Source organism: Carcharodon carcharias, chromosome 34 (assembly GCF_017639515.1).
Source record: "Carcharodon carcharias isolate sCarCar2 chromosome 34, sCarCar2.pri, whole genome shotgun sequence".
NCBI lineage: Eukaryota > Metazoa > Chordata > Chondrichthyes > Lamniformes > Lamnidae > Carcharodon > Carcharodon carcharias.
The window spans coordinates 23,106,689-23,124,735 of NC_054500.1; the positions used below are offsets into that span (position 1 = coordinate 23,106,689).

Consider the following 18,047-nt stretch of genomic DNA (forward strand, 5'->3'; position numbering starts at 1 on the left):
GAGTCCTTCTAGCATTCTCTGTTTTTATAATTAACATTGAGTTTTGACTCGGCACCAGTTGGGATCTGCTTCAGTTCCTTCCTGAAGTCTGCATCCATCGCACTCACTGGCTGCTCCTTGCAGAGGCTCTCTGACATCTGCTAGCGGTCCGACCACTCAGATTTCAGTCCATTCCCACTGTTACGTAGCTTACCCCACTGTCATGCTGTCTGTCCATTCTCAATCTCCCTCCATTCCTCTCTCTCTGCCTCTCTCCGATAGTCACAATTCCGTTCACTCATTTGCAACCGTCTCCTCCTCCTCTCTGCCTCCTTTTCCCAGTTTGCTTTTCTCTCTCTCTCTCTGATCCCTTCCTCCAGTCCCCGAGACTACTACAGGCAGCACTGTGATTCCTGCTCCGGTGTCATCAGCCCTTCCAACTCCGGTCTCACCCCCACATTCTCGCTGGCCTTTTAAATTCCTTTTTGATTTCAAAACTTTCGTCCCTGTTTTCAAATCCCACCATAGCCTCGCACCCTCCCCCGCCTCCCTAACTCTCTAACCTCCTCTGGTCCCACAACTCTCCAAGATCTCTGAACTCCTCTAATTCTGGCACCTTGAACATCCCTGATTCCCATCGCTCCACCATTGGCGGCCGTGCCTTCAGCTGCCTGGGGCCCCGAGCTCTGGAATTCCCTCCCTAAACCTCTCCGCCTCCCTCTCTCTCCTCCTTTAAGATGCTCTTTAGAACCAGCCTCCTTGAACAAGCCTTAGGTTATCTGACCTAATATCTCCTCATGTGGATCTGGGTCATATTTTTTTTTTACAATGCTCCTGTGATGTTTTCATTGTGTTAAAGGCACTATGTAAATGCAATTTGTTGCTGATTGTTCAAAAGCTGATGGGGGAGGGAGGTAAATGAGGAGCCATCGCTAGTTTGAGTCAACGGGAGCTCCCCGCCCTATCACTGTCTCACAAAGCAGTCCGACACTCACAAAGATGTGCATGCTGTAGGTGAACTGCTCTGCTCTCCTCTTGGTGATCAACAGCATCTTATCAAACAGGAATAAAGTCCGCTCCTTCTTGGCTCTCTGGACCCGGAACGTTCCTTCCAAAACCAGCTCTCCAAACGCTATCAGATCAGGCCCCTTCCAGTTCAGTAGCGAATTCTGAATCTCCTAGGTAGGGCGGCAAAACCAGGAGGTGGTGAGACAAACACTTTATAAACACAGGGTTGTTTCCAAACTCTTACCCCAACCCCTGTTCCTCTTGTTGTCACTCCTGAATGAGCCACTGGGATGTCCCAAAGCAAGTCACAGCCATTGAATGAATTTGATGTAGTCTACTTGGACTTCAGCAAGGCTTTTGATAATGCCCCACATGAGAGACTGATGATGAAGGTAAGAGCACATGGGATCCATGGCAATTTGGTAAATTGGATCCAGAATTGGCTGAGTGACAGGAAGCAGAGGGTGATGGTTGAGGGGTGTTTTTGTGGCTGGATGCCTGTGTCCAGTGGGGATCCACAGGGATCGGTGTTGGATCCCTTGCTATTTGTGGTATATATAAACAATTTAGACTTGAATGTAGGAGGGTTGATCAGCAAGTTTGTGGATGACACAAAAATTGAAGGGGTGGTAATTAGTGAGGAGGATAGCCTTAGATTACAGGAGGATATAGACGGGCTGGTCAGGTGGGCTGATCAGTGGCAAATGGAATTTAATCCGGATAAGTATGAGGTGATGCACATGGGCAGGACAAACAAGGCACGGGAATACACGATGAATGGTAGGACACTGGGAAGTACCGAGGATCAGAGGGACCTTGGTGTGCATGTCTACCCGTCCCTTAAGGTAGCGGGACAGGTAGATAAGGTGGTTAAGAAGGCATATGGGATACTTGCCTTTATTAGCCGAGGCGTAGAATATAAGAGCAGGGAGGTTATGCTGGAACTGTATAAAATGCTGGTTAGGCCATGGCTAGAGTATTGTGTGTAGTTCTGGAATCCGCATTATAGGAAGGATGTGATTGCACTAGAGAGAGTGCAGAGGAGATTTACCAGGATGTTGTCTGGGCTGGAGAGTTTTAGTTATGAGGAGAGATTGGATAGACTGGGGTTATTTTCCTTGGAGCAGAGGAGATTGAGGGGAGACATAATTGAGGTGTATAACATTATGAGGGGCATAGATAAGAAAGACAGGAAGGAACTTTTCCCCTTGGTGGAGGGATCAATAACCAGGGGGCATAGATTTAAGGTAAGGGGCAGGATTCACCCAGAGGGTGGTGAGAATCTGGAACTCACTGCCTGAAAGGGTGGTAGAGGCCGAAACCCTCATAATATTTAAGAAGTATTTGGATGTGCACTTGCAATGGCATACAGGGCTATGGGCCTAGTGCAGGAAAATGGGATTAGAATAGTTAGGTACTTGTTTGACCAGTGCAGACTCGATGGGCCGAAGGGTCTTTTTCTGTGCTGTGGACCTCTATGATTCAATAAGTACTTTTTGAGTCATTGTCGCTGTTGTAATGTAGGAAACACAGTAGCCAATGTATGCACAGCAACGTGATGATGACCATTTAATTTCCCTTGTTTGAGGAATAAATATTCTCCAGGGCACTGGGGAGAATTCTCCTGCTTGCTCTTCTTTCAAATAGTGGCAGGGAATCTATTACACCCACCCGGGGGAATATGGGGCTTTGGTTTAATGTCTTATCCCAATGATGGCACCTCTGACAGTGCAGCACTCCCTTAGTACTGCAGTGGGGAGGTGAGAGTCTGGATTTTGTGCTCAAGCCGTGGAGCAGGACTTGAACCCACAACTTTCTGACTTAGGGGCGAGAGCGCTACCTGGGAACAGGTAATGCTGGCTGAACAAGTCTCTCTCATAGACCCACCCAACCATTTGCCTTCCTATGGCTTCCCATTTCACTTCACCCTCCAGGAACAAGCCCAATTCTGAGTGTGCTAATAGCTAAACTAACAACCAATTTATGGTAATAAGCCAAGCTCACAATGTGGCTCACTTATACCTGCTAGAGGTGACTTACATTCATACGCAGGGACCCATTCTCTGCAAACAAGAGGAATGTGCTCAAGCCATGCGCCTTTTTTGAAATACCCGGGAACTCAAGCAGCCTATAGTTCCCCATTGCTCTCACCATGACAACACCTCGTCCAATCAGAGTTGACTTGCCAACCAATCAACCCCCTTTCCTCCTAGAGTATAAATTGTTGTGAGTGTTTGAAATTTGGCATTCTTGCATTTGTCCTGATGAGTGCAGGATGAAAAGCTTCAGCAACATGGCTCTCCTCAGCAAGGTTCACTGCCAAACAACAGCTTGTCCACCTAAACCACTTTCTACTGCATGGTTCCTTCTGATCCCAGGAGCAGTGTGTCTCTGTGCAATGGTCCCTTGGAACAGGCACCCTCTCTGGCCTGGGTTTGCCCCATAATGGAGGAGGGAGCGGGGGGATGGAGGGAGGGAATAACATCTACATATCAATATGCAACGGAATAGCTTCTATGCTACTCGCCTGAGCTCCCCTGGTAGTGGTGAGTTCCAATTTCTCTGGGTGTGGAATTATTTTAACTTTTCGAAGGGGAAAGCTCCTTCTCCCCTCCCTGGATTGAGTCTGTCAGTTGTTGAGGGTGGAGCGGAGAGCTCTTGCCTCTTTACCTGTAATCTCACAGCTTGTTCCTGCTTCCTCTTCATGTCGTTGATATACCAGGCCACGGCTGTCATGGTGATAATCGCCTCCTTCACCATCTCATAACCCTCGGCGCTTTTATCAAAATGTTTGGCCAATTCCTGCAGGGAAAACCGTTGGATATTATTGAATCCATCGCGCTCACTTTTTAACCCCTGTCACACTCGAACCCTCCGTCCGTTGCCAGTGGTGACAGAACTGAATAGCCGAACTGGACGTGTGATCCTCGAAGGACTATAGGGACACCAGAACAAGAGGAGGCCATTCGGCCCCTTGAGCCTGTTCCACCATTCAATTAAATGATGGCTGATCTGCGTTTTAACTGCATTTATAGCTGCCATGGTTCCACACCTTGACCCAACAGGAATTTATTCACCTTAGTCTTGAAATTTTCAGTTGACCCCCAACTTCAACAGCTTTTTGGAGGGAGAGACTTTCAGCTTTTTTATTCATTTATGGGATGTGGGCTTCGCTGGCTGGGCCAGCATTTATTGCCCATCCCTAAGTGCCCTTGAGAAGGTGGTGGTGAGCTGCCTTCTTGAGCTGCTGCAGTTCCTGTGGTGTAGGGACATCCACAGTGCTTCTCTTATTGTGATATGAAGGGATATCAGCATGGCAAGACTAGAAGGGAAATGTGTCACGTGATCCAGTCTTAGTTTCACTTTTGCTTTGAGCAGAGCATACATACACAGCTCTGATGTCTTCAAGCTTTATACCCGTGTATAATTGTTCTCACCTGCCTCGTCTTGATAAATGAACCCACAAAGTGTTTACCCAATCCCCTAGGAGAGAGTGGTGCCTTGTGTCTTGTACAGTTAATGAGCTCAAGGTATTGCATCATTAGAATAACGTGACATTCCTGTAGTGGTTTTATACGACTGAGTGCCCATTTCAAAGTCGATCACGTTGTTGTGGGTCTGGAGTCACGTGTAGACCAGACCGGGTAAGGGCAGCAGATTTCCTTCCCTAAAGGGACAATGGTGAGCAAGATGGGTTTTTAATGACAACGTGGCAGTTTCGTAATCATTATTATTGTAGCGAACATTTTAATTCCAGATTTTTTATTATTTAAGTGGAATTAAAATTCCCCCCGTGACCTGAGTGGGAGTTGAGCCCGTGTCTCCAGGGGATTTGGCCAGGTCTCGGGACCGCTAGCTCAGTAACGTTACCACGATAGTAACGTCCCCATACTGACACTCCCCTTTGTGTGATATCACCCCGGAACAATCCAGCTCCAATTTTAACGTTCTGCCCACCTTGTTCTAGGCTCCCCTCAGCCAGAGGGAATAGTTTCTCTCTGTCGACCCAACCAATTTCTTTAATCATCTTAAACACTCTTTAATCGTCCATACTTGCTGGACTAGAAGGTTCATGGTGACAGCTCGCTGACAGCGCACTGCTTCACGAGCTGAGAGGCCCATGGGGTAAGACGCTGCCCCCAGACCCATCACAAGGTGTTGTGGGAGCAGCTGAAGGAATTAAAGGTTTGCGGCTCCCCCTCTGTCGTAAACCTCCCAAAATATTTTGATGGATGGAGGATGTGGCAGGCGGACAGAGGTGGGATTGTCCTGCACTGCACTGTCCAAAATAGACGTTACAGGTGAAGAGAAAGAGCTCGGGGCGAGGGGGGGTGGGAGGAGGATTGATGCCTCCTCTCCAATCGTCCCACTCTGGATCTCCCACCCTTTCCACCCAACACAGGCTGTGAGGAACAAAAACAGAAAATGTGGGGAAAAACTCAGCAGGTCTGACAGCATCTGCGGAGAGAGAAACAGAGTTAACGGTTCGAGTCCGTAAGACTGAGTTTTTTTCCAGCATTTTCTGTTTTTGTTTCAGGTTTCCAGCGTCCGCGGTATTTTGCTCTGGTCTTAGCCGGCTGTAGGGAAGCTGGTCAGTCTTACTTCACACGCAACTGGTGACAAAGGAACCAGCCGCAAGAGCTGGGTTATTGGATGATAAGGAAATCGAGCAAGAGAGTGGATTTGAGGCAGAAGGTCAACCATTATCTTACTGAATGGCCTCCCCTTTTCCCTCTCTCTCTCTCTCCCTTTCCTCAAGCCCCTCAAGGTTAAAAGCCTCTTCCCCAGAATCTTCAGCGTGTGACCCGCCCCTGTAAAGGGGCCTCCAACCCCTCTTCTCTGACAGACGCACAGGAGGTGCCCAGCCTGCATCGTAAGAGAAACCAGGGGGCGAAGGGCACGGCAGGGGTGGGAGTGATGGGCTGGTCCAGCCGTCCCCCGTGTGTTCAATCTGAGCCTTCCCTGAGACGGTGCTGATCTCTCAGCCTTACCTGTAGCAGGAGGTGGTATTTAAGGATCCTTTGGACTGGCTTCAAGAGGTACGTTTCCAGGGGCAACGAGTGCGAAAGGGTTGCCTGCCGCTCACGGAAGAATTTAGCCAGGGTTCCGTTCTTCATGCACTCCCGCAGGACAGACACAGAGCTAGAAAAACAGAAAAGATAACACTGAAGGTATGGAGCTTAAATCTACAAGTTCCCTCCTCGCATTCATCACAGAATCACTTTTATCCCTTGAGACTTGTGCCTAGAGTACCAGCCTCGGCCTAGTATCGAGGTACCCAGCCTCGGCCTGGTATCGAGGTATCCAGCCTCGGCCTAGTATCGAGGTACCCAGCCTCGGCCTAGTATCGAGGTACCCAGCCTCGGCCTAGTATCGAGGTACCCAGCCTCGGCCTAGTATCGAGGTACCCAGCCTCGGCCTAGTATCGAGGTACCCAGCCTCGGCCTAGTCTCAAGGTACCAGCCGTGGCCTAGTATCGAGGTACCCAGCCTCGGCCTAGTATCGAGGTACCCAGCCTCGGCCTAGTATGGACGTACCCAGCCGTGGTCTAGTATCGAGGTACCCAGCCTCGGCCTAGTATCGAGGTACCCAGCCTCGGCCTAGTATCGAGGTACCCAGCCTCGGCCTAGTATCGAGGTACCCAGCCTCGGCCTAGTAAACGGACAACCAGCTCCAGCCTTGTAACCAGATAACCAACCTCTGCCTTGAACCGGGCAACAAGCCCTGGCCTTGTAATTGGGCAACCGGCCTTGGCCAACGTACTGAACAACGAGCCCTGCCCTCGCTACCAGGAAACCAGCCTCTGCCTTGAACTGGGCAACAAGCCTTGGCCTTGTAACCAAGCAACCAGCTCCGGCCTAGTGACCAGCTAGGTTATATCCCTGACCCACTTCCGGGATCTCTTGCAGAGACACGCAAAAACCTACGGCCATGCCTGTTTTCCTGAAGAAACGTATATAAACCTGACACCCAAACATAATTAAAAGCACCAGAGACACCTGTATTAAAAGTGGAGGTTGAGTTAGCCCCTCCATGTACCTAGCAGCCCCGGGCATGTTGTACCTTCACTACTGGATACTGGGATCCCCCCGATCTACAAGTGGGATTTTACTCTGTGCCTCGAGAAGCCCCTCACTGACTATAGTTTGGGAAAAGACACTTTTTATTTCCCAGATGCAGGGAGTCATCATTTTCATTCGTTACGTCAGGAGTGAAGTTCAATCCAGCGATAGGGCAGGGCTGCTCTGTATGGACTCTCTGCATCACACTACATTCTGCTTCAGGCTAAACACATCCCGATTCTGTCAGTCCTTCACATCAAAGAAAACCTTCCCTCCAAATGGGTTAAAGGTCAAGCAGCAGTTTGATGTCCTAACACTCGGCCTGTTGGGCAATTACCTGGGATAGTTCATGCAGTACAACGTGTAGATGTCAAAGTCTTCACTCTGGAAACAGATGAGTAAAACAAAACAGCCATCAATATTTCAGGGCCAGCGCTAAACAGAATGTAGTCATGGAAACTGGAGACATCTCCCACACACACACACACAATCTGGAGGAGATGAGAGAGAGGATAGAGAGAGGGAGAGGGAGACAGAAGGAGAGAGAGAAAGAGAGAGGAGGACAGAGAGAGGGGAACAGAGAGAGAGAAGAGAATAGAGTGTGAAAGAGAGAGAGAGAGACAGGGAGAGGGAGACAGAGAGACAGATAGAGGGGAGGACAAAGAGGGCGAGAGAGAGACAGAGAAAAGAACAGAGAGTGAGAGAGAAAAACAGGGAGAAAGAGAGAGAGAAAGAAAGACAGGACAGAGAGAGGGGGACAGACAGAGAGAGAGAGAGAGACAGGGAGGAAGAGGGAGAGGGGACTGAGAAGAGATGTCTTCACTTAGACGGTTGTGAATCTTTGGAATTCTCTACTCTATGGGATTGTGGGTGCTCAGTCATTGAGTATATTAAAGATCGAGATCGGTGGATGTTTGCACATTAGGGGTCAAGGGATATGGGGTAAATGGAGTTGTGGCTGGTGATCAGCTGTGGTCTAATTGATTGGCACAGCAGGGTCAAGGGTTGAATGTTCCACTCCTCCAAGTTCTAATGTTATTATAAGAGAGAAAGGTGAGAGAGGATGGGAGAGGGAGAGAATAGAGAGAGGGAGGGTAGGGGGAGAGGGAAAAAGCAGAGCAGGGAGAGATAGAGGAGAGAAAGAAGAGAAGAATGAGACGGTAAAGAGGTAGTAACATTGAATAAGGAAGAGAATGTATGAGTGAGCAAGGGAGAATGAGAGAGACAAGATCAGTCAGTGCAAGAGTGAGAGAGAGAGACAACATAGTGTATGTGAGAGATAGAGAGATAGAAACAGAAACAACCAGAGGGAAAAAGACCAGGATAGGAAAAGTGATAGAGAGAGAGAGAGAGAGAGAGAGAGATTTAGAGACATATCCACCCTTAACACAGCAGAAATCTCATTAAAACAAAGAGTTGGCTTTCTCACAAAGACTGGTGGTAAATATTGCAGCTTCACTGTCCCAGGCCTAACAGTGAAACTCTGCTGGACTGAGTTAGTTAGGCTGTTTGAGATGATACTGAGACAAGTTCAGATATCCTGAAGTAGTAAAAAAGCTAGCAGCAGAGGGTGCTGTTGTAATAAAATAGTGAGTGAGAGAGGGCTGGATAGAGAGAGAGAGAGAGAGACAGTGAGAAAGAGAAAGAGAGATGGAGGCAGATAGAGGGTGAGAGAGTGAGAGAGCGGTACAGAGAGACAGACAGAGAAACAGAGTGAGAAACGTGAGAGACACAGAGTGAGAGAGAGAGAGACTCACACAGACACCCATCTCTGTTCAGTTCAGACTGAGATTAAGATGCAATGACTCACTATTTAATATTTATCCAATAACTTGGTGGAGAGTGAAGTGATTGCTCAGGGCTTTGAAGTGGTTCTGAATGCGACATGAGGAGGTGTTGTGTCTATGAACGCACTCCACTGTACACTGTGTTACCGAGACAACTTCACTTTCCTGGAGAGAGTGCTTAAAGTTCACCAGGAGTCAAACTGGATGCATAACGTGGCAAAATGATGAAAAGAAATGTGGAAGGGGTGAGCATGGAACATGTGGAGCCTGGAACTCAGGGTCTAATTAGTGGGGAGTGACTTCTCTCCAAGAGGGTTCTCAATAGGTTCAGAGGTTTAATTCAGTGCCTTTAATAAATATTTGCAAAATTGGCTTTTTGATGATTCTATGCACTGTCAGAAATTGAGATTATAAATAGCTGCAGCATCTGGAGTGGTTAATTTCTCCAGTGGAGGGGTTATGGAGCATCTGGACAGAGCAACTAGATACTCACTAAAATCCAGCTGGGCCTGGAGTGCACAATGAAGCCTGAAGGAACCATCAGTTATAACATGGGGCAAGTGGAGAGGGGCTTATTCATCCCACTGTGACTCCACTCAACTCTCCAACTCAACCCAAGCCTCGTCCAACGCCCTGTGAATGTTGTTTCAGTCAATGGGGTGTTGGTTAAACCCCTCTGGCTCGGTGTGCAATGTGACAGTTTGACAACATCATACCCAAGACAAGATGGAGTGTGATTTGGAGTTTGGTCATTTGGTGCTGTGAGTCTAGTGCTCCCACATCACCGACAGCAACTCCTTTGCTTGTCATTGAGGGTAGGATGGGGACTTGGGTGGGGTGGTGGGGGGTGGTGGAGCGAGGTGGGGGGGGGGGGTGTGGGAGGAGGTTGAGGTGGGGGGGGTAGAGGTTTAAGGAGATGGTTAGTAATGGAGAAAATAAATCAGAGGGTTACCTTTTCCCTCCAGCAGGATTATGTGTTGCGTGAGGTACAGACACAGGAAGAGTGATGTAGTCCAGATGTGTGTGATGCTGATGATGAAAACAGCTGCACCTCCCCCAATCTCTGTAACCCTCCTCCAGCCTCACAACCCTCCAAGATCTCTGCGCCCTTCCAATTCAGGTCTCTTCAGCAACCCCGATTTTAATCGCTCCACCACTGGCGGCTGTGCCTTCAGCTGCCTGGACCCCAAGCTCTGGAATTCCCTCCCTAAACCTCTCTGTCATTCTCCCCTCTTTTATGAACCTCTTTAAAAACCAACCTCTTCGACCAGGCTTTTGGTCGCCTAACATCTCCTTATGTGACTCGGTCAAATTTTTATCTCATAAATCTGAAAATTATTGGGGGGGGGGGGGCATTGTGGGGGGAAGGGTTGGTGGGGAGTGGTGGTTAAAGGCGTTACATAAATGCAAGTTTTTGCCGTGCACCCTAAAGGCCGAGTGTGGGTCCCTTGGGACCCTTTGGATCTGAGGGAGCAAAAGCATTGAAGGGATTGCATGGGGATGGGCCAAATGGCCCATTCCCACTCCCAGTTTGAAGGCGGGAAGCATTGTGCCGGTCTTGGACCCAGGGGTGAAGTTAAAAATCGGGAGTGCAAAGAGTTAATCTACCCGCACAGTCCCAGAAAAAGCTTTCGAAACCCTGCAGCTGTGTTTCAACAGGAACAAGAGCTCAGCAGCCTGGACTGTTCAATGGCCCCGTGTATTTGAGCCTCGGGGTTTAACACTGAGGAGGGTTATTTTCCCAGCTCATGAATATCCGTTTTACTGAAAGGCTCTGGCTCTTATAACCAACGACAAAATTAATCAGGGAAAATTAAAAGGGCCTCAGATTAGCTAAAAATAAAAACGTTGATTGATTAATTCAAGTTTTGGAGTTCCTGCGGACATCCCATTGTTCCAATCACAAATCTGATCATTTAACGACAACTTGCATTTATATAGCACCCTTAACGTAGTGAAACGCTCCAAGGTGCTTCACAGGACAGTTATCAGGCAAAATATTGACACTGAGCTGCTTAGGGGGATATTTTAGGGCAGGCGACCAAAAGCTTGGTCAAGGGGGCAAGGTTTTCAGAGAGAGGGAGCAAGATTTAGGGAGGGATTTTGAGAGCTGCAGTTGACTCCTGATGTGTTTTTAAAATGCCCTTTCCCCCACCCAGTTTCTATGCAACGACCCCCACCCCCAAACCCCCCATTAACCACCAGTTATCTCCGTCCCTCACCTGCTTCATCACCGTCGCTCAGGTGAGTGCCCTCACCTCTGAGTCAGAAGGTCGCAGGTTCGAGTCCCACCCCCAGAGACTCGAGCACAAAGCCCTGGCTGACGCTTCCTGCTGCGCTCCGGAGGGAGTGCTGCTCTGTCAGGAGTGCCAGCTTTCGGATGAGACGTTAAACTGAGGGCACTTCTGTCCCCTCAGGTGGATGTAAGAGATCCCACGGGCCACTATTCTGAGGAGGAGGTGGGGGAGGGGGTTCAATACTCTTCTGTTAATCAATATCGCTGAAACAGATGCTCCAGTCATTATCAGGTTACCATTGGTGGGACCTTGCTGTGCATAAATTGAAATAGTGACTACATTTCAAAAGTACTTCATTGGCTGTGAAGCACTTTGAGATGTCATGAAAGGTGCTATAGAAATGTAAAGGATGTAGAGGTGGATTGTACACTGGTTGCTTACGGTCTGTAGTCAGGCAATGTTCATTGGTTGACAGTCTAACAAAGAAGGACATGTCCATTGTGTCTGGCCGTGTGATGGATTTGGTGATTGGTCGGGGTGGGGGGGGGGTGGGGGTGCAGGGAATGAGTTCCCCGTATCTGATCTCTGCTGATGTTGGCTGATGATACAACCTCCAGCTGTGCGAGGGGAACAGCGAGTCAGCTCACTCCAGCCGGAGTCCAGACAGCAGGATCATTGGGATTTGGCATCCAGAAATCATTGGAGCTTTTGAAGTTAAATCCCAAAGAAATTCAAATTCTAATCCTTGCTAAACAAGTCTCATTTGTACAGAGTGAGCTTAGTTTATAGTGAGGCCACCCACTGCACTGCTTCAGAGCAGAGGGAAACTCATTGCAAGGAGTATGGTGAAGGCACAGGAACAAGAGGAGGCTGCTCAACCCTTCGGACCTGTTCCGCCTTCAAGTAAAATCATGGCTGATCTAGCCCAGTGTCAATCACCTGACTGTAAACCGAAGATCAACCTCCACCTCACCTTCTTCATATTAACCATTTCCCAACACTTGGAGTTGAGTTTTACAGTTCCGTGTTTTGTTAAGTTGAGTGACACAACTCAACATTCTCCATTTCAATGTCAGGCTACATAACGATTCATGAAAAGAAGCTTGTGTAGAATTGTAGCATGATTACAGAACAGAAGGAGGCCATTCGACCCATCATGTCAGTTGCCAGCTCTGTGTAAAAGTATTTATCAATAGCATCGATCACATTCTTAGAAGGTACCAGAGCAAGCAAAGCATCCCTTTCAGAAGTGCAGTAACATGATGCAGGTAAATGTTAGTGTGCCCACAGCAACACTCCCACAGCAGCAATAAAGCTGAATGAGCAACTCTGTTTCATTCTCTGTTAGCCTTGGTTGCAAGCTGAAGGTTGACCGAGTTAGAATTCCCCGGCTATTCCTCGAACTCAGCCCCCGGGCTCCTGAACAACTGCCCGAAATTATTGGAAAAGGCAGACGGGGATATCGGTTTCACCTGAAAGACAGCACCGCCGACACTGCAGCTCTCCCTCAGTAACGCAGAGGGAGTGTCAGTGCAGAATACACGCTCGTGAAGCAACCAATTGGATGTGAGGAGTCTAGACTAAGGGACGGTTACAGGAAGAGAGAGAGCGAGAAATTATTTATCTGATTGTTAAAAACTCAACTGGTTACTGTTCCCATTTTGGAGGGTCGGTAACCAGAGGAGCACAGGTTGAAAATAATTGGTAGGAGAACCGGAGAGATGAGGGAGCTTTTGATTTTCACGCAGCGAGATGTTGTGATCTGGAAGGCGCTGCCTGAAAGGGCGGGCGAAGCAGGTTCAATAAGAACTTCCAAACTGGAAAAGGGAAAGTTTGAAGATGTGTTGGGAGAGAGAAAAGAAAGACTTGCATTTCCCAGTGCCTTTCCCAACCAGTGGGTGTCTCAAAGGCCTTTCCAGCCAATGAAATGTAGCCGCTGTCGTAACATAGGAAATGCAACATCCAATTTGTGCACAGCAAGCTCCCACAAAGCAACAACGTGATAATGGTTCATCTGTTTTTTAGTGATGTTGGTTGGGGGGTAAGTATTGGCCAGGACACTGGGGACAACTCTCCTGCTCTTCTTCAAAATAGCACCATGGGATCTTTTACCTCCACCCCGAGCAGGCAGACAGACAGGGCCTCGGTTTCACATTATCACAGTATCTTTACAGTGCAGGAGATGGCCACTTGGCCCATCGAGTCTGCACTAGGCTCTCCACCTAGTCCCGCTATCCTGTCTTATCCCCGTAACCTTGCACATTCTCTCCTTTCAGGGAGCAATCCAATTCCCTTTTGAATACCTCGATCAAACCTGCCTCCACCACCCTCTCAGGAAGTTTGTTCCAGATTCCAATCACCCTCTGGGTGAAAATACTTTTCCCCACATCATATTTACTCCTTTTGCCCATTATTTTGAATCTGTGCCCTCTAGTTCTTGATGTCTCTTGAATGGGGACAGTTTCTTGTTATTTACCCTGTCCATACCCCTCAGGATCTTCAATACCTCTATCACATCTCCTCTCAGCCTCTTCTCCAAGGAAAACAGTCCCAACCTCTCCAACCTATCCTCATAGCTACAGTTCTTCATCCCAGGAATCATTCTTGTGAATCTCCTCTGTACTCTCTTCAATGCCTTCACATCCTTCCTCAATTTTTGTGCCCAGAACTGGACGCAGCGCTCCAAATGAGGTCTAACTAGTGTCTTATTCAAGTTCAGAGCATAATAATAGATGTCTGAGAACCATATGTTAAACCTACTGATTTCTTGTTTTCTGGGGCCTCCTACACACTTGGCCCATATGGGAAGTCTATCCCAGAACTTAGGATCAGTTTGCAGACTATTCCCAGTGAAAGCGATTCAAGCTAGTTTCGCAAGTCTGGCACAATTAGTAGCAGCTCAGGCCCCATTTACAACCCCTGCAGGTTAAATCGACTGCGAAAGGTCAGTAAATTAAACTTTGAGACGCTGACAGAAAGTTGACAAGGAACCAACCTGGAGACTGCAGGATTCAGCCTGTCCCTGAATGGCAGTAACATCACAGGAAGCGAAGCTGAAATAGGCCTGAATCCCAGTAATTACAGAGCAGCAATATTTAAAATGAGAGATTCGAAAAAGACCAGGATTGCACAATGAGAATCTGAGGCTGAGAACAGTGAAGACAATGAGCTGAAATTCCTCCCTGTGTTGCTGCTACTCAGGGTGAAGTTTGAGGGAGAGAGAGAGGAGGGGACTTCAGAATCATGCTCAGTGTTCGTCACCTGACAGGATCTAACTCTGGGTGGAGGGATGAGGGAGCGAGTTGGGGGAGAAGGGGGGAGCGAGTTGGAGGGGGGAAGGGGGAGCGAGTCGGGGGGGGGGAAGGGGTGTGAGGGGCGGAGGGGGGAGCAAGGGGGTGGGCAGGGAAGGGGAGAGGAAGAGGGGGGAAAAGGGGAGAGTGAGGGGGGGAAAAGGGGAGAGTGAGGGGGTAGGAGACCATGGTGGGGAGGGAACAGTGGGGAGAGGGGATGTGGGAGAGTGAGGTGGGAGTGAGGGGGAATTGAGGGTGGGAGGTGAGATTGAGGTGTGGAGAGGGAGAGTGAGTGTAGGGGGAGAGGAGAGAAAGGAAGGAAGGGGGAGGGTAAGGAGGAGTGAGGTTGAGGGAGAGAGAGGGGAAAGTGGGGGGGAGTGAGGGGGGATTGAGGGTGGGAGGGTTGATTGGAGGTGGGGACGGAGAGAGTGAGAGTTGGGGGAGAGGAAGGAAAGGAAGGAGGGGAGGACAACGAGGAGGGAGATTGAGGGAGAGAGGGGAAAGGGAGGGGGAGGGTAGAGCGAAGGAGGTGAGAGGGCAGGGTGAGAGTTGGGGGAGGGGAGAGAGTGAGGATGGAGGGAAGGACGTTACGTGTGGGAAATTTAAAGGGCCGATCTTTTGGGGCTGCTGGGGGTTCCTGCTCGCTGGAGAAATCTCGGATTCTACGAGGATCCGGAGCTCTGGGTCCGGAGTGGAAATCCTAAAATGAAAAACTGCGGATGCTGGAAATCCAAAATTAAAAAAAACAACAGAAAATGCTGGAAATACTCAGCAGGTCGGGCAGCATCTGTGGAGAGAGAAACAGTTAACGTTTCAGGTCAATGACCTTTCATCAGAACTGGAAGACGTTAGAGATGTAACAGGGTTTATGCAAATAGAGAGAGAGGGGGAAAAGGGGGAGACAGGGAAAGAATCAAAGGGAAGGTCTGTGATAGGGTGAAATGCAGCAGAGATTAAATTACAAAATGGATGATGCACAAGGTAAATAGAATGATAATGGGATGAGGAATGGTAAAAGGTCTTTCTTTTTTTGTTATTTAATCCCTCCAGCCCTCCAACTGATCACAGAGCTTCCCTTTGATCTTTTCTCACCCCCTCAACCCCCTTTCCTGCCTCTTTATTTTCTCAAAATCTCTTCGGTCTCTTAACATCTTCTAGTCTCTGATGAAAGGTCACTGAACCTGAAAGGTTCACTTGCCTTCCTCTTGCGAAGATGCTGCCAGAGTCGGTCGAGCGTTTCTAGAATTTTCTGTTTGCTGTTCTGCATCAAAACTTCAGAAACAATGTGCAACCCCTCCCTCAGCACCCACTCCCTCAGCGACCACTGTATAAACCCCACCCTCGGTGCTCGAGCAACGCCTGCTAGATTCACTTCAGCTTCTCTCTAAATGATTTCAGTGCTGTTGGCATGAGCTTTTCTTCCTCGATAGCCGGGTACAATTTGAAAGGTCTTGGAGCAGTGCCAGAATTCATTACCTAACGCACAGTGAGACTGACTTGGCAGAGCTAAATGTCTCCAACACCAATCACCCCAGGAGTTCCCAGGACAGTGGTTCCTAAACTGTGGGTGGCGACCCCAATTGGGGTCACAGAAGCAGCAAATGAAGTTCTGAGTTCCTCCTCCTCCTCTGAGGCCGAGTCCCTCCTCATCTCTCAGTCTCTCTCTCTCTCAATCTGGACCACGGGCAGGAGCTGCATCACTAAGTCTCGAAGCCTGGCTCCAACAGGGAGCTCGGTGGTGATGCCTCTGCTGTTGAACTGCGGCCTGTCTGAACCCAACCCTGTCACCCTGGCTCTGCTGAATGACATGGGCTCCAACATCAGCCACCTCGAGGCCCACTGCCTACGCTTCCGTTGCTTCCTGGCCAAGGTCTATGGGCTGGAGCAATTCAGATGAAGTAATGGGCTGGTGAGTACATAAAATAATATTTTTACAAAGTACTTTAAAAACACAGATTTTTATATTTACAAGATGTATTATATGCTGATTTACGTAATGTTACTATGCCGCTGTTCTGTTTTTATTGGCGTCTGGAGTCTTATTCATTTTCAAGTGTTAAAACGGGGACGTATTGGAAAGTCGTCAAGGAAGTGCTGGTCCAGGAAGTTGGCCAAGATATTCTGTGACGATCCAGTAAACTGAGTGAAACATAGAAAAGGAGTAAGATTCTCACCCGCTCAACAAAGCACTCAGCCACCCCGACAGCATCTTTACAGCTCTCCAGGTCTTCTAGCAGCTCACTGTGTGAAGAAATAAAACCATTTACACCTTTACACACATAGGAAATGGGAGAGAGGCGGAAGAGAGAAGCTACGTTAAATGTGTGTCGGAGCTTGGTTAGGCCACATTTACAGCCACACGTTATGGCAGAGGATATAGAGGCACCGGAGAAAGTCAAAATAAGGCTTACAAGAACGATACCAGACTGAAAAGGCAAAAACTAAATCAAGAAAAACTGAGCAGATGGGTCTCTTTTCTCTAGAAAACAGAAGGCTGAGGGGACGATCTGTTAGAGATCTTAAAAGATTAAGAAAGGGTTTGATAAGGTGGACACTTTCCCCATTTGGAATGCTCTCCTTCATTGGCAGAGGTATAGAATATAAAAGGATATAATGTTGGAATTGTATAAAACACTGGTGAGGCCACAACTGGAGTATTGTGTGCTGTTCTGGTCACCACATTACAGGAAGGATGTAATAGCTCTGGAGAGAGTGCAGAGGAGGTTTACAAGAATGTTACCAGGGTGAGAAAAGTGTAGCTACGAGGAGAGATTGGATAGGTTGGGGTTATTTTCCTTATAACAAAGAAGGCTGAGAGGTAACTTGATTGAGGTGTACAAAATTAAGAGGGGAATAGATAGAGTGGACAGGATAAAATTGTTTCCCTTGGTGGAGAATTCTAAAACCAGGGGACATAGATTCAAGATAAGTGGCAGTAGGTGCAGGGGGTACATGAAGAAGAACTTTTTTACATGGAGGGTAGTGGGTATCTGGAATTCTTTGCCCAAGTTGGTGGTAGAGGCAGAAACTCTAAACCCTTTTCAAAAGTACCTGGATCTGCACCTTAAGTGCTGTAAACTGCAGGGCTATGGGCCGGGTGCAGGAAGGTGGGATTAGAAAGGGCATCTGGGTGTCCTCAGGCTGGCATGGACAAGATGGGCCGAATGGCCTCCTTCTGTGCTGTAACTTTTCTATGGTTCTATGTTCATTGATTCCCTGAGAGGCCAAAAATCCTCAGCGATTTCGGTATTAAATATACTCGTTGACTGAGCATCCACCACGCTCTGGGGTGGATAATTCCGAAGATTTACAATCCTCTGAGTAAAGAAATTTCTCCTCATCCCAGTCCAAAATGGCCACCCCTCTATCCCGAGACCGGGCCTCCAGCTCAGAACTCTAGAACGCTAATGAACGATTGTCACCGTCGTAATGTCGGACACACGGCAGTTAATTTGTGCACAGCAAGCTCCCACAAACAGAAATGAAACGACAAGTGGATGAGCTGGTTTTTTTGTAACGATGGTGACCTGAGGAGTAAATACTCTATAGGAGGGGGCGAACTCTTCTGTTCTTCTTCGAAACTGAGCTCCCGGAAGATGTCTGAGGATAGATGGGATAGGCTGGGGTTGTTCTCCTTAGAGCAGAGGAAGGGGCTGAGGGGAGATTTGACTGAGATGTACAAAA

The 18,047-nt window shown here is 48.3% G+C and overlaps 1 protein-coding gene across 1 annotated transcript in view; it reads right to left on the reverse strand.

Moving 5' to 3' along the window:
• plekhg2 (pleckstrin homology domain containing, family G (with RhoGef domain) member 2) overlaps positions 1–18,047 on the reverse strand; it is a 172,300-nt gene that overhangs the window by 54,047 nt on the left and 100,206 nt on the right. The window contains exons 4-8 of the mRNA XM_041179291.1: positions 16,538–16,604; positions 7,387–7,433; positions 5,979–6,129; positions 3,658–3,789; positions 975–1,157 (exon numbers count right to left, since the gene is read on the reverse strand). Coding sequence (XP_041035225.1) covers positions 975–1,157; positions 3,658–3,789; positions 5,979–6,129; positions 7,387–7,433; positions 16,538–16,604 — 580 coding nt within the window. The remainder of the gene's footprint in view (positions 1–974; positions 1,158–3,657; positions 3,790–5,978; positions 6,130–7,386; positions 7,434–16,537; positions 16,605–18,047) is intronic.